Genomic DNA, 23,702 nt, shown 5'->3' on the forward strand with positions numbered 1-23,702 from the left:
CTGAGGACATACCACCCACACCCAGGCCACTTGAAGCTCCCACAAGAGTGCTTCTTTTGCACCATTACATACACGTAGAGAAATAAAGCCAGTAGAGCACCTCTCTCTCTACAGGGCTAGAAACATGCATTACCAAACAAAGAGCAGGCCCTTCCAGTTCCCACTTACCAGGATTTCAGAACCAGGGGTCCCCAAGCTGCACGATGATGGCTCCCCTCCCCTCACTCCCAGCTTTAAGCCCTGTGCCAGGCTGTGCCACCCCGTGGGCATCGTCATCATCTTAGCTCCCATGGCAGCAGGAGGGCTCCTACATCCTTGACAGACATCCCCAAGGTTCCCCTGCAGGGAGCTGTGTCTACCCTTGAGCCTGCCTTACACATAGCAGTGACTGGTGCTCGGGGTGTGAAGAGTGGTGTTCATTTTCAAAGAAGTAGAATAACCCTACTTGTTCAGATGCCTGTTTAGGAAAAGCAGTATATTTGTGTCTTTCTCCCTGTAAGGGCAGCTTCATGGGTGACTGTGGGAACGGGTACTTTGCTCTGCCTGGAGCAGCTCTCCATGTAAAGTGCAGTTAGAGCCCACAGATTTGCTAATCCCCAAATCCCTCGTCTAAACCAGTCCTCTCTCCAGTAGAAAAGAGTAGAACTCCCTGCCGATGGTTTACATAGGCTTCTGCCCTGAATTTGAGTATCTAGGGAACCCAAGACTGAAATAAAGGTGTGCCCCTGGAATGAACCTGTTTTGAAACCCTGAAAAGAACAGGTTACCCCTGGTATGGAGACAGCCACAGCACGGCTTGGCTTGCAAGTTCAGCAATCCTGGGAGCTTTCGCTTTATTTCAAAATGGCCTTTTATTTTGCTGCTGATCCAGGTGTTGTTATTTCATGACCAAAATTATGGAATTCATTACGAATACACCATTCCCGTAAACTACACTGCTGAAAATCAAAGTGAACCAGAAAAACCGCAGGACTCCTTGTTCATCTGGACCCACAGCAGCTGGGAAGGTTGCAGTGTGCAGTGCGGAGGAGGTGAGCAGTAGGGTCACGGGCTCATGGGCTGTGGGTTTTTGTCAAACAGAGAAGTGGATTCAGGGCACTCCGTGGTGGGTGCACAGAGCCTGGGAAAGGCTGGCCACATAACCTGTATTTCCATGGAATGTAACCACGTCCTACTGCAAATCTCTCTGCAAAACAATTGGGCAGAGTCTTCCAAACTCCTCCATGCTGGAGTTGTGCCCAGCTTTGCCTATGGCATGGGGCCCTTGGATGCTGATCCGAGTGGAGGTTTGGCTGATGTATGGTTGTGTCGCAAGTGTGACAGGTGACCCTGGGAATGAACAGAACAGACTTCCATCTGTTGCTGTTTGGTAGAGGGGAGCTGGAAGATGTTTCTGACCCTCAAATACCCTTTCCTTTTTGCCCCAGTGACCAATGGAAATACAGGGAAACCAATGGAACCAACAGTAATACAATGGAAAGAAAACGTCCTCCCAACTCCAGTGAAACGTTCAGAGCCTGAGTCCTGGCTTCATGATTTGCCTCCATATATTAGCAGATGATTTACTCTCTCTATACTGATCAGCCTTCGTGCCCACTGCAGGGAGGAGACTCAAATACTGCAAAAATCAGTATGAACAAAAGGCATCGTAGTCATTACTGTGTTGTTTAGGAGGAGCGGTTGGAAGCATTCTGAACTCTTAGCCAGCAGCCCCCTTAGTACAGCGTACTCTGTCACCCTGATGGGACACACAGAAGGGTGATGGGGGATGGATGCAGGATGGGTGAATTTTGATGGACACAGAGTTAGAACAGAAGGTTGACCTGGACTCTGGAATGCCAACCCAGAGGGTGGGCTGGCAGGTGGGACCTGGGCATGGCCTCACCGACACTCAGTCCTGTGGAGCTGATGGCACCGAACTTTTCCACTGGGGCAGCTTGCTAAAAACTAAGCGTGGCCCAAGTGGAAGGGTTAGCAGGCTCCGTTGGCTGGGGGGCAAGGGGGTACTGTTCTGCTGCTGTCACTACTGGCATCCTTTTATGGCTCCCTGACTTCCAGCTCCCTGACCTGCAGTCCAAACAGAAATCTGGCTTGAGGCGGCTCCGTGCGTTCTATGCTTACACAAGTTGAGGGCTCCATAATTTCGAGTCATTCTCCATGACAACTTCCCCAGGAGACAGGTTGATTGAGGAGTGTGGGATCCATATAGTCATGCTTGACTTCCTGTTAATCTTTTATTATGACACTTCCCAAATAATAACAATAGGAATATAGCTAACATGAAGTGTTAACCCCTGCCAGGTTCTGTTCTAAGCATTTTATATGTATCAATTCATTTTAACCATCCCTAAAGCACCCTAAGGCATAGGGAAGTTAAGCGAGTCAGTCCAGTGGAGGAAACCAAGGCACAGAAACGTGAGGACTAAGTAGCAATCCTATGCTCACTGTGCTAGTGAGTAAGCCAAGTCTGAACCCAGACAGCCTGGCTTCAAAGGCCACCCTTCTAGCTCCCAATCATTCGCCCCCACTCCTAACAAAGTCATGGCCAACTAGTGTGCACGGTGCTTTGGGAACACCCAGAACAATGACTACGTCCAGCTGGGGTGACCTGTTAGTGAAGCTTCCCAAGAGCACGTGAGGCTTAGGCACGAGCGGCAGTTGATGGAGAGACAAATTCTCAGGTTGGGTCTGTGTCCTTCAGACTAGCCTTCCTGTTTCTCACTTCTCTCCAGCAAGTAGGAGTTCTGTAATAAGTAGCCATCATGTCTGGTGAGGGCTGATATACAGTTGTTTAATCAAGACCAGATCATAGACTTTAAACATCAAATGAACAGATACAGAGATTGGCAGTCTTTGTTGGAAATTAAAGACCCAAATCACAACTCTGACCTCAATGAACCCCAAGCTTTCCAAGGACATGGCTGATCTGAAGTGTTGCTTCTTTCTGATCCTGTTCTAGAATGTTTCTCCTGCCCCATGCTGCCCCTGCCATGTCTTACACACCCTCATTCCAAAGATTATGGTTCTCCCTCTCTGACAAACAACAAGGCATTACAATAGTCACTTTAAATGACAAACTGATCAAAAGATGCACCTGAACACTCCTCCATAAGGTGAATGAATGGCCTTACCAGGTGTGTGTACCATGACTTCTCAGTTCTGTGTGGTTTGGTTTCCAGGGGAACGCAGAACCATCGTGTCCTGCACACGGATTGTTAACAAGACCACGACTCTGGTGAACGACAGTGACTGCCCTCAAGCCAGCCGTCCGGAGCCCCAGATCCGAAGGTGCAACTTGCACCCATGCCAGTCACGGTAAGGAGCTGTGTTCTCAAGCTTGGAGCCTCCAGGGTAAAACAGCAACGCCCATGAACGGGGGACGGTGATGCACAGTTAATACCACAGTCTTGGTCTGTGTTCCATTGTTGTTGCTGAGTGATTTCTGCTTGCTCAAAATACTGAATATCTGGCTACTAAACCAGAACTTTGATAGAACTGTACAGTCCTCACTGGAAGGCATCTCATAGGGGGCCATTAATATCATCTTGTGAAAAAAGAAATAGCCATCCCGCACACTTTCAACTGGTACATGTCAACTCCTCCTGCAAATTACCGTGTCTTGGAGAAAAAGGAAATCAGTGTCATAGTATGAGCACCCGTGAGTAGGTGTACATAGGTTAGTGTTTTTGATTGGTCTATTTCAGTGGCTGAAATTAATGTCAGTAAGTTATTGTTTGGGATCCATCAGAACTTCTGTTTCCAACCCTAGCTTTCATGGCCATGTACTTGTGTGCTCTGAAGTGAATTCTCTTGGGTTGTCAGCTGAGAAGAATTGTGTGAAATGTGTTCATCAGTTAAGCCTCCTTATTTCCACTGTAACGGGTCTTTGCATCTGACTCTGTTATATTATGTAACTTTGCATCTGACTCTGTTATATTATGTAATATCACCACTGGCCTCCCGTTCTGCCCTAGGTTGAGGTGCATGGTTTTTGTTTTGTGGTTCTGTGCATCAGGTTAGGCATGTTTAGCTTTTGTAAAGAGGCTGGACTTTTAACCTGGCAGTTTTTTGGGTTTCTTAAGCTTGATCTGTACCACTTGCCTGGTGAAAAGGTTTCACAAAGCATTTAGTTTTCGGGCTGACCCTCTTTTCTTTGTCAAACTGGTAAAATGTGTATGAATGAAAGCGGGAAGACAGGAAGGAAAGTGAGGCGAGACTTGTTTCATTGGTTTTATGTGGTCCTTTTAAAATTAAGAATGAAATCCTACCCTAATGCTGATGGCCATGAGGAACAGCTCACTTCTGCAAGTCCTGAGCATGCTGGGTGTGAACAGCCATCCAGCAAACCTATCAGTTGATTGATCAATCTATCCATCAATCAATCAATCACACACATGTGGGGTCAAAGAAGGAAGGACTTGCAAGCGTGAAGACTTAAATATCAGAAAAACCACAGTCGCTTTTCCTGAAAGCAGAGAGAGCTGGCTCTTGTGATATGATTAGAAAGGAGAATAAGTGACTCTAGAAGAGGAGAGGTCAGCATGGGTTCAAGGGCATGATTGAGCAAGAAGGATCCTAGGGACCCATTCAAGAATCATATTTTACAGTCATTTATGTTTTCATATTGTTTTAGTGTCAAAATATTTTTAAATTATGCACAGAAATGAAATATATGAAACATGAAATCAGAGTTGCTCTGATTGAATTGAGATGCATATATAATGGGGAAGAGTAGCCCAGTGTACTCGGCGTTCCCTTCATCTCACAGTAGGCCCACAGGACGTCTGTGAAACACCAAGGAATAAAGTTTAAAAACTGTCAGTCAATGATTCTGCTTCCCATAACGATGGAGTAGCTCGTATTGGACCAAACCTCAGTATTCTCCTAGAATGATACTCTAGAGCTGTGCTGATCAATATGGTAACCACTAGCTAGTCCAAATCAAGATGTGTTATAAATGTAAAATACATACCAGACTTCAAAGATTTAGTATGGAAAGATATTGTAAAATATCTTAATAATTTTTAATATTGATTACATGTTGAAATAATTACATTTTGAATACATTGGGTCAAATACAATATATTATTAAAATTTATTAATATGTTAAAATCACCTGTTTCTTTTACTTTTTAAATATGGATAGTAGAAAATTAAAATTACATATGTGGTTCATGTTTTATTAATATTGAACAGCACTGCTATAGATTAACATAACATGTACAGTGTTCAGGATACAATTCAAAATTACTAGACATACAAAGAAACAGAAAAATGTGACCCATACTCATGAGAGAAGGCAATTAATGGAAACTGACTCCAAAATGACATGTATGTTGGTATTAGCAGACAAGAATTTCAAAGCAGCTATTGTAATTATGCTCAAAGACATAAGGAAAAATATGATCATAATCAATGAACACATATGAAATCTTAGCAGCAAAAAGGAGACACTGAAAAAGAACCAAATTTTAGGACTAGAAAATACAGTATCTGAAATTTTTAAAAAATCACTTGATGGGTCTAACAGTAGATTGGAGATGATGAAAAAAAGATCAATAAACCTGAAGACCAAAGAATAGAAATTATCCAATCTGGAAAATGGAAAGAAAAGATGGTTAATAATTTACCTGTGGGAAAATATCAGCCATTTTAAATAAGTATAATTGGAATCACAGAAGGAGAGGAGAGGAAGAATGGACCAGAAAATCATCAATGAATTAAAAACAACCAAAAATTACCCAGAGTTAATAAAAGATGGAAGAGAGGTCACATCTTGAGTACTTCAGCTAGAGCCAGATGAATTCAAAGCTCCATAACAAAGCCCTCTAATCATTACACCAAGTGGGTTGGTGATTTTGCCACCCATAGATTTTCTAGGAGAAGACTTCGTTGCACTGCAAAACTAACCAGAAAATCATGTAGAAAAACACCTACAAAAGAGTCACATGAACAAGCAAGAGTTAACAAAGGTGCAGACTCTACATTATTGGTGCCATGGAGCTGCTCTAAGCTTGGACAAAGAACATCGAGCTTGTGTGTGTGGCTCCAGAGTGCTCACAGAGCCCAGGCCTGCAGTCTCGCCATGTTTGAACACAAGTTCAAGCCAAACACACTTTAGATTATAACTAACTTCAGAAGCACATTCTTAGTGTCTCCTTAGAACAAGGGTCAGCAAACTTTTACTGTAAAGGGCTAGATAGTAACTATTTTTGCTTTGTAGGCCATGTTCAATCTCTGCTGTCTATTTTTCGTTTTGTTTTATAATCCTTTTAAACATGTAAAAACCATTCTTAGCTCCTGGGCTGTACAATCTGCAGGCCAGACTTGGCGCATGAGTGATAGTTTGCTGGCACTGCCTTAATTTATTATCTACCCTGGTTTTGCCCACTGAGATGTTGGGATCACAGCCTCAGCATGAGCCCAAGCTCTGAAGGTACCACCTCAGGGAATGCATTCTCTTATTATACAAAGGAGGGCATATTGTTATACTGAGTTACTTTTTATTGACCAATTATTCAGTACTGTTTTTAAAACTATCCAGCATGGCCCTCAGCACACAGTACAGAGTCAGTAATTTCGTTTATTCAACACGTGTTTATTGAGCATCTTCTCATTCACTAGACCTTGTTCTCGGTACCAGGGTATTTAGAGGTGAGAAAGACAGGCAAGGTCTTTACTCTCAGGTAACTTGATAAATACTAGGTTTCTCCCTCCCACCACTCTCCTTTCTGTCCCATGCCCTCTCATCCCCTTCCCAACTCTGTAGAATCATGTGGATCAGACTTAAAGAATGAACAGAATTTCCAAAAGCAGAGGAGAAAATAAAATTGATAAAAGAGAAGACAGCACCTAGAATTTGCCTCAGAGCCTAGAAAAGAAATGCCTGGATGCCTACTCTAGTCTGGTTTTATTTGTTGGTTTGTTTATTTGTTTATTTTGAACCATCTGACTTTGTACTGTTTCTTAAAGTGAAGTGAAGTGTCATGACTCATCAAAGAGTATTTATTGTTTGGCTAAAGAAACGTGCAATCTGATAGATTTTAAAGCTCTTGCAAATGCCAGTTTTATTTATTTAAATACACACACATACATACACAATATACATATATGTATATATATATATATGTACAGATATTTTATATATGTATACACACACAAACATATTTGGACAGTAAAACTTGAGTTATTGCATAGCATGATCTAGTTGTCATGAGTCTTTCTTAAAACTAGAGTAATACGGATTTAGGCTAGTAAGTGAAGAAGAGTAAAGGGATTGATCTTAGAAAATGAGTGCTAGACAATCAGAGAGAGATGTAATCCGTAAGTGGAAACTGAACTTGGGTCAGGGGGTGGGGTTTGGAGAAGTGTGGGGACCGGAGAAAAAATGGGTGCTTCAGGGGGTTGGGGGTGGGCATGATTGGAAGACAGAGCCTGTCAGCTGGAAGAAGAGCCCAGAACCCAATGGTGTAAACTTTATTTAAAAAGCAAAAATGCAGCACGCTGTTGAACCTGGCAAGGTGAAAGAGCCTTTCTAGATGATTTTTACTCTTTGACCTTTAAAAAAACAGAGATGGTTGTCTTTTTCCCTTGTTTTTCTTTATTTCCCCTGATTCTCCCTGTAATTTTCTTCAACCCTCTTTTTCCACTGAGTTCCCGACAGTTTCCTTTACCTTCCCAACTCACACCATTAACACCTCTTTATTCTAATCCTGCCCCTCACTCTGTGGATACTTCTCTCAAACCCTGCCATAACCATGTGGAGTCTGGAATCTGACACACAGGGCAGATGGCCTCTCTCCAGCATCTTGTACAGCAACACAAACATATTGGCAAACCTGGACCTGACATTGGCAGGAGAGGAAGAAATCACAGATCAGATCAGCTGTCATGACTATGGCCAGCAGCCTTCACCTAGCTGACTACAGTGCGCAGGGAAGTGGCCCTGCCATCATCTGGCATCTAGAGAGTAGCCTTGTGTGCTAGCTCCTTGAGACCCAGTTCCAGTTTGTCCTGGAGCAAGGAGGGGGGCTATGACAGGGAGATGGACTCATTCTGGAACACATAGCTCATGCTTCACCAGATTTAATATTTTGCAGTCTTGTAGAGCTTATTGGCTACTTGAAAAGGCCTTTCTGAGCTATTAGATATTTCCCTATCATATTTATGATTTGAACTTCTTCCTAGGCAGTATATACTGTACTGTACATTGATTTAGGGTGATTCAAAAAAGAATATTCAATATCTTACTGGCAATTGAATTGAATTGAATAGTTGTCTGCAAGCAAGTGTATTTGCATTTTAAATTTGTCCTCTTTGCTCAATTATTTTAACCAGTTTGCCTTATTTTAGGTTAAAACCAAATGGAATCCCTCATGTTTTTATGAAAGCATGGTCTGTATGTGTATGTGCTCCTGACTTAAGGTTGAAGCCTGTAACATGTGGCTCTTAAGGGACTCAAAATCTGAAAAGATACCATTGTTTAATCCATTTCTAGCTGGTATGAAACTTAAAGCTTTTCTTTCCTGCTTTCCTCTAAAATAAAATAGGTAAATCTAATTGTCACTCCTCTGTTCACCATGCCTTGAATGTAGGAGTCTGGAGGAAGCCACCCATGGCACTGCCTGCCCCATGTTTCAGAACAGGAGCCTGCAACTCAGGACTGCTCACCAGTAGGGAGGGCAAGGCCTAGGGTTGTATGTCCCCACAGGTCAGCAGTAAGAGCCTAGGAATCTCTAGAGTGGGGCTCCCATCTCTCAGGCTCGGCCCACTTTGCAGATACTTGAACATGTGGCCAGAGGTTTGGGATGAGGGGTGCCCCACAGTCCATGTGAAGTACAGAAAAAGTGCCTGAGGGGAAAAATGAATAGCATTATTGATCTATTATATGCCTAATAGGTAGTATGTGAATGGTGAGGAAAAATTTAGTTGAAAGAATTCCAGAACTTCTTTTCGATACTACCCAAATTCTAGAACCTCACTGTATTTAAATTAAATAATAAAGTTTTGAAGCCTTTACTTATTTGTCTAAAGTAGGAAACATCCCAAATGGAGAAAGAAAGCATTTCAGAGTCTTGTCTTGAATTTAAAACTTCTGTTTTCTTCTTTTCCTCCATACCTAAACCTTTTGATCATTTGAACATCCCTCCCTTTGATCATTACAGAGGACAAGAGAATTCCCAGACACCAGTTTCACAGGTAACCAAATTCTCCCATTCAGTAATGCTTTGCTTGTGGACCACGGGGCCCATTAAGAGGTCCTTCTCTTTTCTGAGTTATTAAGCACTCGATATTTGCATTTGATTTTTATGTCACAATTACAGAAAAGGAAAAAATACAATTAGAATTCAAGAACAGAAAGAAATTTTGGAAAGTCACAAATTCATGGAAATTAAATAAAACACTTCCTCAATGACCAGTGGGTGAAAGAGAAACCATAGAAAATTCAGAAAGTACTTTCAGATGAATGAAAATAAAGTCACAACATGCCAAAGCTTAGGGAATGCAGCTAAAGCAATCTTTAGGGAGAAATGTACAGCTGTAAACACCTATATTAAAAAAGATGAGGAATTCCCTGGTGGTCCACTGGTTAGGACTCCACGCTTCCGCTGGAGGGGGCACGGGTTTGATCCCTGTTCTGGGAGCTAAGATCCCGCATGCTACATGGCGTGGCCGATAAGATAAGATAAAATTAAATTAAATTAAAATTTCAAGTCAATAACTAACCTTCCACATTAAGACACTGGAAAAGAACAGCAATTAAACCTAAAACAAGTAGAAGGAAAGAAATAATAAAGATTAAAGCAGAAATTAATGAGATAGAAAATAGAAAAATAATAGAGAAAGATCAGTGAAATCAAAAGTTGATTACATGAAGGGAACAAAAAATTGACAAACATTTAGCTTAATTGACAAGAAAAAAATGAGAGAACACTTAAATTACTAAAATCAGAAATGAAAGAGGGGACATTGCTACAGACCTTGCAGAAATAAAATAGATTGTGAAGGAATACTATGAACAGTTGTATGCCAATGAACTGTACATCAATAAATTAGATAATGAGCATGAAATGGACAAATTCCTAAAAAGATGCAAACTACCAAAACTAAATAAAGAATAGAAAGAATAGACCTATAACAAGCAAAGAGATTAAATTACTAATCAAAAAATTTCCACAAGGAAGAGCCCAGGACTGGAAGTCTTCACTTATGAATTCTACCAAATATTTATTTATTTTATTATATTTTTAAATATTTATTTATTTATTTTCTTATTAGTCATCAATTTTATACACATCAGTGTATACATGTCAATCCCAATCTCCCAATTCATCACACCACAACCCCCACCCCCACAGCTTTTCCCCCTTGCCATCCATACGTTTGTTCTCTACATCTGTGTCTCAATTTCTGCTCTGCAAACTAGTTCATCTGTACCATTTACTGGGTTCCACATATATGCGTTAATATACGACATTTGTTTTTCTCTTTCTGACTTCCTTCACTGTATGATAGTCTCTAGATGCATCCATGTCTCTACAAATGACCCAATTTCATTCTTTTTATGGCTGAGTAATATTCCATTCCATTACATATATATATTCCATATATATGTACCACATCTTCTTTATCCATTCATCTGTCGGTGGGCATTTAGGTTGCTTCCATGACCTGGCTATTGTAAATAGTGCTGCAATGAACATTGGGGTGCATGTGTCTTTTTGAATTATGGTTTTCTCTGGGTATATGCCCAGTAGTGGGATTGCTGGTTCATATGGTAATTCTATTTTTAGTTCTTTAAGGAACCTCCATACTGTTCTCCATAGTGGCTGCATCAATTTACATTTCCACCAGCAGTGCAAGAGAGTTCCCTTTTCTCCACACCCTCTCCAGCATTTGTTGTTTGTAGATTTTCTGATGATGCCCATTCTAACCGATGTGAGGTGATACTTCATTGTAGTTTTGATTTGCATTTCTCCAATAATTAGTGATGTTGAGCAGCTTTTCATGTGCCTCTTGCCCATCTATATGTCTTCTTTGGAGAAATGTCTATGTAGGTCTTTCCCTCATTTTTGGATTGGGTTGTTTGCTTTTTTAATATTGAGCTGCATGAGCTGTTTATATATTTTGGAGATAAATCCTTTCTCTGATGATTCGTTTGCAAATATTTTCTCCCATTCTGAGGGTTGACTTTTTGTCTTGTTTATGGTTTCTTTTGCTGTGCAAATGCTTTTATGTTTCATTAGGTCCCATTTGTTTATTTTTGTTTTTATTTCCATTACTCTAGGAGATGGATCAAAAAATATCTTGCTGTGATTTATGTCAAAGAGTGTTCTTCCTATGTTTCCCTCTAAGAGTTCTATAGTGTCCAGTCTTATATTTAGGTCTCTAATCCATTTTGAGTTTATTTTTGTGTATGGTGTTAGGGAGTGTTCTAACTTCATTCTTTTACATGTAGCTGTCCAGTTTTCCCAGCACCACTTACTGAAAAGACTGTCTTTTCTCCACTGTACATTCCTGCCTCCTTTGTCATAGATTAGTTGACCATAGGTGCGTGGGTTTATCTCTGGGCTTTCTATCCTGTTCCATTGATCTATATTTCTATTTTTGTGCCAGTACCATATTGTCTTGATTACTGTAGCTTTGTAGTATAGTCTGAAGTCAGGGAGTCTTATTCCTCCAGCTCCATTTTTTTCCCTCAAGACTGCTTTGGCTATTCGGGGTCTTCTGTGTCTCCATACAAATTTTAAGATTTTTTGTTCTAGTTCTGTAAAAAAGTGCCACTGGTAATTTGATAGGGATTGCATTGAATCTATAGATTGCTTTGGGTAGTATAGTCATTTTCCCTATATTGATTCTTCCAATCCAAGTACATGGTATATTTCTCCATCTGTTGGTATCATCTTTAATTTCTTTCATCAGGGTCTTATAGTTTTCTGCATACAGGTCTTTTGTCTCCCTAGGATGCTTTGTATTTCTGCGGTGTCTGTTGTAACTTCTCCTTTTTCATTTCTAATTTTATTGATTTGAGTCCTCTCCCTCTTTTTCTTGATGAGTCTGGCTAATGGTTTATCAATTTTGTTTATCTTCTCAAAGAACCAGCTTTTAGTTTTATTGATCTTTGCTATTGTTTTCTTTGTTTCTATTTCATTTATTTCTGCTCTGATCTTGATGATTTCTTTCCTTCTGCTAACTTTGGGTTTTGTTTGTTCTTCTTTCTCTAGTTCCTTTAGGTGTAATGTTAGATTGTTTATTTGAGATTTTTCTTGTTTCTTGAGGTAGGCTTTTATAGCTATAGACTTCCCTCTTAGAACTCTTTTGCTGCATCCCATAGGTTTTGGATCATCGTGTTTTTATTGTCATTTGTCTCTAAGTCTTTTTTGATTTCCTCTTTGATTTCTTCAGTGGTCTCTTGATTATTTAGTAATGTATTGTTTAGCCTCCATGTCTTTGTGTTTTTTACATTTTCTTCCCTGTAATTAATATCTAATCTGATAGCGTTGTGGTCAGAAAAGATGCTTGATATGATTTCAGTTTTCTTAAATTTACTGAGGCTTGATTTGTGACCCAAGATGTGATCTGTCCTGGAGAATGTTCCATGCACACTTGAGAAAAAAGTGTAATCTGCTGATTTTGGATGGAATGTCCTATAACTATCAATCAAATCTAGTCTATTGTGTCATTTAAAGCTTGTGTTTCCTTATTAATTTTCTGTTTGGATGTTCTTTCCATTGCTGTAAGTGAGGTGTTAAAGTCCCCCACTATTATTCTGTTATTGTCGATTTCCTCTTTTATAGCTCTTAGCAGTTGCCTTATATATTGAGGTGCTCCTATGTTGGGTGCATATATATTTATAATTGTTATATCTTCTTCTTGGATTGATCCCTTGATCATTACATAGTGTCCTTCCTTGTCTCTTGTAACAGTCTTTATTTTAAAGTCTATTTTATCTGATATGAGTATTGCTACTCCAGCTTTCTTTTGATTTCCATTTGCACGGAATATCTGTTTCCATCCCTTCACTTTCAGTCTGTATGTGTCCCTAGGTCTGAAGTGGGTCTCTTGTGGACAGCATATACATGGGTCTTGATTTTGTATCCATTCAGCAAGCCTCTGTCTTTTGGTTGGAGCATTTAATCCATTCACGTTTAAGGTAATTATCGATATGTCTGTTCCTGTTACCATTTTCTTAATTGTTTTGGGTTTGTTTTTGTAGGTCCTTTTCTTCTCTTGTGTTTCCCACTTAGAGAAGTTCCTTTAGCATTTGTTGTAGAGCTGGTTTGGTGGTGCTGAATTCTCTTAGCTTTTGCTTGTCTCTAAAGCTTTTGATTTCTCCATCGAATCTGAATGAGATCCTTGCTGAGTAGAGTAATCTTGGTTGTAGGTTCTTACCTTTCATCACTTTAAGTATATCATGCCACTCTCTTCTGGCTTGTAGAGTTTCTGCTGAGAAATCAGCTGTTAGCCTTATGGGAGTTCCCTTGTATGTTATTTGTTGTTTTTCCCTTGCTGCTTTCAATAATTTTTCTTTGTCTTTAATTTTTGCCAATTTGATTACTATGTGTCTCAGCATGTTTCTCCTTGGTTTTATCCTGTATGGGACTGTCTGCGCTTCCTGGACTTGGGTGAATAATTCCTTTCCCGTGTTAGGGAAGTTTTCGACTATAATCTCTTCAAATATTTTCTCGGGTCCTTTCTCTCTCTCTTTTCTCCTTCTGGGACCCCTATAATGTGAATGTTGTTGTGTTTAATGTTGTCCCAGAGGTCTCTTAGGCTGTCTTCATTTCTTTTCATTCTTTTCTCTTTATTCTGTTCCACAGCAGTGAATTCCACCATTCTGTCTTCCAGGTCACTGATCCTTTCTTCTGCCTTAGTTATTCTGCTGTTTGTTCCTTCCAGTGTATTTTTCATTTCAGTTTTTGTATCATTCATCTCTATTTGTTTGTTCTGTAATTCTTCTAGATCTTTGTTAAACATTTCTTGCATCTTCTCCATCTTTGTCCCTATTCTTTTTCCGAGGTCCTGGATCATTTTCACTATCATTATTGTGAATTCTTTTCCTGGAAGATTGCCTATCTCCATTTCATTTAGTTGTTTTTTGGGGGTTTTATCTTGTTTCTTCATCTGTTACATAGCCCTCTGCCTTTTCATCTTGTCTGTCTTTCTGTGAATGTGGTTTTTGTTCCACAGGCTGCAGGATTGTAGTTCTTCTTCCTTTTGCTTTCTGCCCTCTCTACCAAGTATTTAAAGCAGAGTTAACACCAATCCTTCACAAACTCTTCCCAAAAGGTGGAATAGGAGGGAACACTTTCCAACATATTCTGTGAAGCCAGTACTACCCTGATACTGAAACCACACACAGACATCACAAAAAAGAATATTACAGAATATTACAAACCAATATCTCTTATGAATATCGATGCAAAAGTCTTCAACAAAATTCAAGCAAACTGAATCCAGCATCATATTGAAAGGATTGTACACCATGACCAAGTAAGACTTATCCCAGGAATGCAAGGTTGGTGTATCATCTGAAAAATCAATTAATGTAATACACTTTATCAATAAAATATTTTTTAAACAAAATGATCATTTCAGTAGATGCAAAAAGAGACTTTGACAAAATACATGACACTTTCATGATAAAAACACTCCACAAGCTAGGATTGGAAGAGAACTTCCTAAACCTGGTAAGGGATATCTACAAAAAACCCATAGCTAGCATCATATTTAATGGTGAAAGGCTGAATGCTTTACCCCTAAGATCAAGAATAAGGTGCGATATCTGTTCTTGCCACAGTAGGGCCCACGGCAAGCTTAGAGGGAGGGAGTTCTCCATGGTCATGTCAGAAAGGGAAGTGCTGGTTCCGTGTGGGGCTTATGACTGCGTGGTCCTTCACCAATTCACCTTTGATGTGCCACTGTGTCCTGTGAATCACTATGAGAATTGTGCTGTTTCCCCAGTAGAATTTTGATCTTAGAAACACCCTTCCTAGAGCTTCTAGAGACAGGTGCTCCCAGCAGGAGGCTCAAGGTGCCCCTACCCTGCAAGTTGAACTTCTCAGGGTGCCCCTACACCTGCACCAGAAAAGTACACTCCACCAACCTCTTCCTCCCATTGAAGACAATCAAGTGTGGTAGGAGGCAGGAGACCACCTGATTCATTAAGGACATGGCTGCAAACGGAACTCCTGCTCCACCAGCCTCCCACCTGCTCTGAAGCCTTGGCTGTAGCATGGAAATGTGAAGGAGGTGCCCTGGGACCACCAACTTCTAAAGCTCACTGGGCTTTGTCTTTGGTAAAGCAAATGCTAGACTCAAGAACATCTGAGGTTCTTTGATCCCAGGCAACAGGAACTGAATCTAAAAATGTACCAAAAAGATAAAAGAGTATATAGAAAAGATATGGAGTAGCTCCCAAAATTGAAGAGATGCTGAAAAACATATTGGGGAGGGATCTCGGAGGCACCCAGTGGACAGGACACTGCCTCCCCTCCAGGAGCTTCTCCACTGAGAGTCCACCTTCCTGGAGAAGGTCTGATGGGGCTGGCTTGGCTCCTATGCTCTCCAGCGGCATGGTGTAGACACCCAAAGGAAAACCGAGGTGTTGTTACCAGAAAAATGAAGACGACACTGGGCAGGAAAACCAGCAGACGTGTCCTCCACCCTGAACACATAGAGACATGCTGACGTCATGATCAAACAAAGACTAGGAAAGACCATCCAGCGGACGCTGTCCAGCTAGGACGAGTGCCGGCAAGACTATTAGCAGTAGGGCTACTGTACTGGAAAATTCCTGTGTCCTGGTGAGAAAGGCAGCCTGACGGGAATGTTACTCTTGGATGTGAACTTTCAACATCAGCAGCCATATGATTCTCAGAGCATGAGAGTTTTTTTCCAAACTCTCAGTTCCTGGGTGTGGTACAACCCGTTACCAAACCCAGGCTTCTCCTGGTTATTTTAACCCCAAAATTGTACCAACAAAAGTGCCAGTTCCTGGAGTGTAACCTGATCAGGTGTGATGGCTGAAAAGAAATGCCGCCAGGTTGTGATCTCATCAGCTGCTGGTTAAGCTCTATTCGCTGTCCTTCTGCTTCCCTACTGCAAATTCAGTTTGTTCCTATAAATCCCAGAGAAACGTTTTTTCCTCTCAAAAGAATATTTGAAAATGAATTTATTGTAGAAACAGAGAATCTTAAAACTGAGGACCTGTGTGCTTCTTGCTAAGATGTAAATTATGGAGGTGGCAGAAATCCAGGGCAGGGTGGGAGTAAGCCAGTCTGTTCCTGCCTGTCATCAGTAAGGGGAGAAGGGAGGGGGCTGGAAGTTGGAGTCATCACCCTATCTTACAGATGAAGTCGTCAAGACAGTTGGTTGTTAAGTAACTTACTCAAGGTCATACCCATAGCAAGTAGAACTCAAACCAAGGTTTTCCTACTTTAAGTCTTACATACTTTCTGCTACACCATTCTCATTTTAAAAGTAGTACAACCTGCTTCTACCATGGCATAAAAAAGAACCCTTTTTGACCAGGGCACCTGTAAATAGATATTTTAAAATGGGACTGGAGAGGTCAGCAGATGGCATTGTAGTGGCCTTCGGCTGAGAGGGGCGTTGAAGGGAAGCTGTGGTGGCTGCCTTATCTGGAAGTGAAACACATGGTTTTAAAATTAAACAGTAGAGCAATTTTGCTAAATGCTGTAGCTGCTCAGTTTTCTGGCTTATTCTCAGTGTTATCTGGACCCATGCTGGAAAAGAAATTAAAATTCAGGAATTCTGCTGTCTAAGATGAGGGGTTTCAATGTGAAGGTGGCTTCCCAGGAAGCCTGTGTGTGTGTGTGTGTGTGTGTGTGTGGAGTGTTGGGGTGCAGGGAGCTGTGCTTGCAGGGGTGCCATCCTATGAATACCATGATGACTCCCTCTTGACCCCCAGCCGGGTGATGTCGGGCTCAGAGAGGTTGAGGGGGACCCTCAGACCCAAGGGAGCAGTGGCACAAGTTAAAGGGACGGGACAGGTGAGAGGTCATCTGTGGCACAAGTCCAAGATTTTCTGGGTAAGAAACTAAACCTGCCTATTCAGGGTTCAAACCCATAGCCTCTGACCCCTCCGACATGCCCACTGGGGCTGAACAATGAATTCGCCTGGGCTGGGCACCATGTACAGGCAGGACACCTGTGTCACCCTTTTGTTTATTGTTTGCCTTATTTTTCTTCCTCACAAGGGCAAGGACCTTGTCAGTGTCCCATTCACTCAGCAAACACTTGTAGAGCACCTGCCGTGTGCCAGGTGGGCACTGGAAACTTGGGTGTGCTGCTCTCTCTCCAGTGCCCAGCAGCATCCAGGGTTTAGGAGGGCTGGTGAGTCATTTGAACAGATGGACGGATTGTTTAGCACCAGTGGAGGGAAAGGGCCTCAGCCATCCCAGAATTGCTCACATCCATGGTCAGTGGCATTGTGTTGAAAATGAGGTTTCATTCCAGGGCCATGAGCGTTTACACACTGGGGGGGCAGATGCTCCATTGACAGAGGGCGGAAGTCAGAGGCTGGCTTGGGACCCCCTGGTTAAATCATTCACCTTGCCTCAGCACAGTCATGGTGGATTTATCCATGCTGTGTCCTGCCCCCGCCCGCCTTGACTTGATCTTGATCTGACTCTGACTTTGACTCGACCCTGAACCCTCCCAGTAGCCCTTTCCATTCCATTCTCTTAGCATCAGTTCCTGCAGAAATCTCTTAAATCTTTCCTTCACCCATCATGCTTTACTATGGCCTTTATTTAAATAGATTTGTTTCAAAGTTGGGAACAAAAGACCATTATATCCTTATTATGTGGAGGAACCAAGGCACACAATTTGTTAGGCTCAGTAGCTAATCAGAAAAAGAGTGCAATGCTCTCTCCATATTAACCCAGGGGTGGCCTCACATGGGGGGTTACTGAGGTCATGGACTCGGTCGAGGCAAACATGGGTTCAGGCTCCAGAGCCCCCACTAGCTACAGGCAAACTCATGGGCAGGTTACCTGATCTTACCACCTATAAATTGGGAAATTAGAACCTCTCTCATAGAAATCTTGAGACGATTAGGTGAAGTAATGCCTATAAATTCCTCCGTCCTGAGTAAGTACTCGATGAATGCTAGCCAAAACCATCATCCCTGCTAAGCTACAAAACTCTATTAATGATAAACATCAGCCAGCTGTTGGACCCCAGCATTTATGTGTTATCCATCATTTCTTAAGGCACCGCACACACACACACACACACACGCACACGCACACACACACACACACACAGACTTTTAATACAGTGTATAACTACACAATTTAAATAACCCATGGTGGTGTTTTCCAGGTAATGAAGGTTTGGAGGAAGGTCCTAGTTTATGCTAACATTCCTCTTCTTGTCAGAACAAGTTTATGTAATTTACATGTGTTTTAGGGTAAATAAAACAGCAGAACCATCTTGAGTGGTTCATTTCTAACCTTATGAATATTTCTGAGCTCTGTATTTGTGGACTTCAGATAATATCGTCAGCAGGATGAGGGTAGGACTTGGGGAGGAAAAGGGATTATGAAAGGTATCAGCATCCTTCAAACCCCAAATTTGGGTTATGGCTTCGTGAGTGACCGGAAGCTTCACAGATGTGTCCCCCTCAGTGGCTCAGTACAAAGCGGGCTGGTGAGGCAGTGGGAGTGAGAGTGACGAGGTTCTACTTGATGTGGATGGATGTGAAATGCTGGCCTCTGCCAGCACCTCTTCCTGCTAACCTATATTTGAATTTAAATACCACTGAAGGAAGGAGCCTGGTGAAATATAAGTACATAATTTCCAAGAGGAACTCCTTGTGGTGTTCAGAGCAGAAATTAACACCACAGAGGTAATCAATGTGCTCTGACCCACACCAAGCACATGGCTCAGGCGTGTTTCCTTTCTGTGACTCCTAATCTGCTTCCTGGGAAGGGAGCATTCCCTGGCCACTTGGAGAGAGCTTGACACTAAATCTTGAGAGCAGGGAGGGAAAACCTTTCAGCTGCACCTGCTCACTGAGTTGTCAAGGAGGACAAATGTTGACCTAAGGGACAACCATGCTCCAAGAACTAGTCAGAAACAAGCATGGGCTTCAGGTGATGATTCTCATAGCACACGCAGTGGTTCTCCTGCAGCAGAACCCCCTGGGGTCTTGTTGACCCACAGAGTGCCTGGCCCACCCCCAGAGTTTCTGATTCAGCAGCTCTAGGGAGGGATCTGAGACTCTGCATTTCTAACAAGCCTTCCGACGATGCTGGTTCAGGTACCATCCCGCGAGCCACTGGCATATGGCAACAAAGGTTACTTGAAATTTTAACTCAAGAAGTATGATGAGAACAATCAAGATTGGTGAATTGGATCCTGTGACTTGAACTTGACAGCAGATGCAAAAATCCTCCAGTAGAACAAGTGTGTGGCTAATCTGGGAAGGAAAGGTAATCAGTTGTCTTATCTTCTGGGGGCTGGAGGACTAGAAGGTCCAGAGCCCAGACCATTGAGCGGAGAGGGCAGCTGGGGCCAGAGACCCTACCAAAGTGAAATACAGGCGAGATTATCAAGGAGGCTCCAGGACTCACACAGCAGAGGCTCCCATGACTGGAGATGGAGATGGGGGGTCAGGCAGCTGGTTGCCCAAGTTTATAGACAAAGCACTCCCCATTTGCTCTTCTCTCAGAAGATAAAGGATGCTGTGAAAATGTTCATCACTCTGACTTTAATTCTTACAAACCAGGAAGGAGGAGTCATTGGTAGGGCAGTGACCAAAACCTGGGAAGCTATGACTGATTGTATCATTCTGCAGTTTGCCACAGTAAGGAAAGGGAACTCTGAGCAAGATTCAGCACAGAGTCCTCTGCTTTTAGAAAAGAGAATAAATAAAGGTCAAAGTAGAGCTAGTTCTGATTCCGTAGCTAAAGAAAGTCAACACAGCTCAGCAGGTAGGGGAAATTCTGGAAGATTCAATTCAGATGCCATAATCATGGACAGACCCAATAACACATAAAGGGGGAGACAGACAGATGCAGAACCAGTGGCTACCTGGCAGCCCTGGATTAGTCAGATGTAAAGACCCAAGAACACCAGAGAAAGGGGCAGAGGGCAAGGGCAGGTAGAAAACAGTTTGGAACCTCAGCAGATAGCTCAGCTCAGGCCAGACAGGCAGAGGCCTGCAAGCTGAGCCCTGCTTACTAAGTGTCTACAAAGATAGCTTTTTGTTTTTTATTCAATTAACCTTCACAGTAAGAAAGGCTGGAAGATAAGCCAAGTAAGGCCAAAATCCTGCTCCAACCCACTGCTGCTTTTCAACATAAGAGAATGGAATTAAAACTGGGACAGGTAAAAGAAAGTACCAGAGCATGGCGGCCAGGAGCAGTACAGAGAAGGTGGAGCCTGAGCCCCAGAAAACAGTTTGTATCCAAGTTCAAGAATGAGGTCTCAGCTGCTGGGTTCCCATCCCAGCTTCACAGTTGCCACTGGGGGACCTCAGCCAGGCCACTCAGCCTTTGTAAAACAGGGGACATAGATAGCACCCACCTCATAAGGCTGTCATGAGTATTATATGAGTTAATAGAAATAAATTGCTTAGGAGAGCTCTTGGCACACAGTAAGTGCTAAATATGTCTTTTTTATGATCACTGTCATCATCACGATTTTTCAGAAGTGTACAAAACCCAATTCCAGGAAGAAATTCAATCCAAGATGCTACAGAACTCTACAGATGTTACCTCCAAGGCTCTGCCGATTGGTTCTATGAAATTGTGGCTGATGAGAGAAGAGCCAGAAATCTGAGGGTGGGTTTCAATTTCCCAACTGGATAAATGGGCAAGTCCGAGGAATGCAGCGTCAGCCTGCTGTCAACCCCTGGCACAACTGGAGGACAAATCAACGATTTGTGTGCACTTTAGAAAAGAAGACTGTGTGCATGCCCTAAATGAGGGAGGGTTAGTGAGAACACTCAGTGCCTGTCAGACAGTGTTATTGGGGCATGGGTCAGAACACTGGCAGAACACTTAGCAATTCTCCATGATATTGCTGTGGATGAAGCAGGAAAACAGGCGGGCTGATGGCCTGTCACCATGGGGCTGCCACTAGACCTAGATCTCCTCCATCTGTGTCTAGGGTGGCCCCTGGTGGGTCTGTCTGCAGCGCTGCCTGGGGAGTTGTCGGCCTCCTGTCATGTGACTCTTCTGGGCAGGGCTCCATGGTGGGGGCTGCCATGCGATCAGGAAGCTCCACAGAAACCTGTGGCTGTTCAGTCGTACAGCTTCTCCCGGAACCCGGCACCCACTCTGCTCTCCCTCCCTTCCATCCCCCACCCACTCCTTGTGGTTCCAGTGCGGGGCACACAGACTCCCAGTTCTCAGTGATTGTAAGGGTGTGTTGATACAGGACAGAAGACAGGGAAGAAGAATGTGCACTGAAGTTTTTATAGCTAGCAAAACTGTCCTTCAAGTATCAAGGCTTTAGAAAAACAGTTTTAAATATGCAGAAACTTAGGATACTGAGCCCATGAGCCCTTCTTGAGGAAGCTACCAGACCAGGACTCAGCAACTTTTTCTTTAAAGTGAAGATATTAAATATTTTAGCTCTGTAAGCCATGTGATCTCTGTCATAACTGCTCAACTCTATCATGGTAGCACAAAAGCAGCCATAGACAATAGATAAACAAATGGGCAGGGCTGTGTTCCAATAAAACTTTATTTACAAAAACAAGTGTCAGAAGGGATTGAGCCCTCAGGCCATAGTTTGCCAACTCCTGTATGATAGGATGCTCTTCATCTAACTGAGAGATGGCTGGGGACACTTTGATAAAAGGGCTGATGGTGGACATTTTAAAATGTTTAATTGTAGAGGTAAAACTAAAGCAAAGATGGAGATAGGAATATTTAACAATGAAGATATAACAGTAATGAATATTTATGCCCCAAATAACACAGCAACTACTTTGTAAAGCCTAAACCACAGGACGTGCAAAGAAATATAGATGGAAATTTATTGGGTATAGGTGACTCTTAATATAAGACAGATCAAGTGCCAAGTAAAGAAAAAATAAGGAAAGATATAAAAGACCTAAACAATTTAATCAGTAAGATAAATCAGATATATCAAATACTACACCCTGATAATATAGAACACACCTTTTTCTCAAATGCACAAAGAAAACATCAGTAGGTTCCTAGAAGTAGAAATAGTAAAAACAATAACCTCTGATCACAAAGCAATAGAGTTGGAAATTAATAAAAAAGATTTTTAAAGTGCAGAAGTCCCCTCTACCTGGAAATAAAAATTTACAGGATACAACACCCACATTTGGCAGTAACTCAAAAGTGGGGAGACCTGGAGATGTCCACTGACATTAAGCTCAGCCTGAGCATTTAAAGCTATTCCTTCATTCACTCAGTTAACAGATTTAACTGAGCAACAGTTGAGACTAACCTAAGATGAAGAAGCTCCTCTCTGCCTTTCAGAGCTTGCTTTGGGTGGGAAAGACTGATAGGGAAATAAGGCAGCTCCAGCCCTGTGGGAGAACTCGTGACTAGGGCATGAGACAAATGCCCAGCTGGGATTCATGTGGATGTGTTGAGGTACCAGGAAGCAGTAGCTGTGCCATATCACAATAGGACTGGGTGGAGTGTGGGGGAGAGCCCCCCTCACCTCTCACTGGCTGTGTGACCCTGAGCAGGTTACTTCACAGGAGCCTCCCTTTCCTCATCTCGCTGGGAATCAACATCTGGCACGGAGAAGGGTCCAATTAATGTGTTCTTACTGCTTATTGACTTGAAGCTGGTCAGGTTATAACTGGAGAGTGTATTTGTTAGGGCCACATTCTAATGAAACATTGGCTGGCTATGTCCACAGCAGGAGATGGGGGTCAAGGGTGAATGGCCCGGAATGAAGAACAACTGAAAGGGTATGTACATTGATAAAAAAAAAAGACTAAAGGGAGACCTCGAAGGATTTCAGAGACCTTCTTGCCCTGGTGCCTTTACGTACTTTGTGTCATCATCTAGAGAACAAGCATACCTACTCTGGTGCTTCAACAGGCTAGTGGGACAGACATCCCGGTCATAGTGTAATGAGCTCCCTGTCATACAGAGATCTGAGCAGCCCCTGCTGGTCTTCTGAATGCATCACTCATCACCTTGGATCCAGGACTTCAACTTCTACCCTTTGGAAATCATCCAAAATATAATGGACAAAATTGGCAACCACCCAAATGTCCAAGAAGTATGCACTAGTTAAGTAATATGGCTCTATCTATACAATGGAGTGTTATGCAAGCATTAAAAATCACTCTTGAGAAAATATTTTTGATCACATAGGAATTGCTTCTGCTATCAAGAGTGAAATAGGCAAAATAGTAAATGATTTGTTTATAGTATGACATCATTAAAGAAAATATGTTTAGAAAATTAGGATCATGTATGTTCTTTGGTTCTCTTGCTTTATATTTTTACGTACCTTCCAGATTTTCTACAATGTGCATGAGTTATACTTATCATTTCTACTAAGTAAACAAAAAATATGGCTCTAGAAGAGATTCCTAAAATGAGTGAAAGTGTAGACAGAGATACCCTGGGGACCAGCACAAAGATCATTTTAGGAAGCTCTGGATCACTTCTCAGTTTTCTTCATTGACAACCATGGAATTCAATTAAACTCAGAAAACATTTGTT

General features: G+C 42.1%; 1 protein-coding gene across 5 annotated transcripts in view; it reads left to right on the plus strand.

Moving 5' to 3' along the window:
* The window catches only part of ADAMTS17 (ADAM metallopeptidase with thrombospondin type 1 motif 17), a 351,667-nt gene that overhangs the window by 282,386 nt on the left and 45,579 nt on the right, over positions 1 to 23,702 (plus strand). For 4 of the 5 annotated variants that reach the window (XM_082617115.1, XM_082617116.1, XM_082617117.1 and 1 more), the window contains 2 exons: positions 872 to 1,031; positions 3,180 to 3,315. In XM_082617115.1, the coding sequence (XP_082473241.1) occupies positions 872 to 1,031; positions 3,180 to 3,315 (296 nt within the window). Of the gene's footprint in view, positions 1 to 871; positions 1,032 to 3,179; positions 3,316 to 23,036; positions 23,124 to 23,702 lie in introns of those variants that run through there. The other variant, XM_082617119.1, reaches the window with a different exon arrangement.

Source organism: Mesoplodon mirus (genome assembly GCF_964341445.2).
Source record: "Mesoplodon mirus genome assembly, chromosome: 4".
Lineage (NCBI taxonomy): Eukaryota > Metazoa > Chordata > Mammalia > Artiodactyla > Ziphiidae > Mesoplodon > Mesoplodon mirus.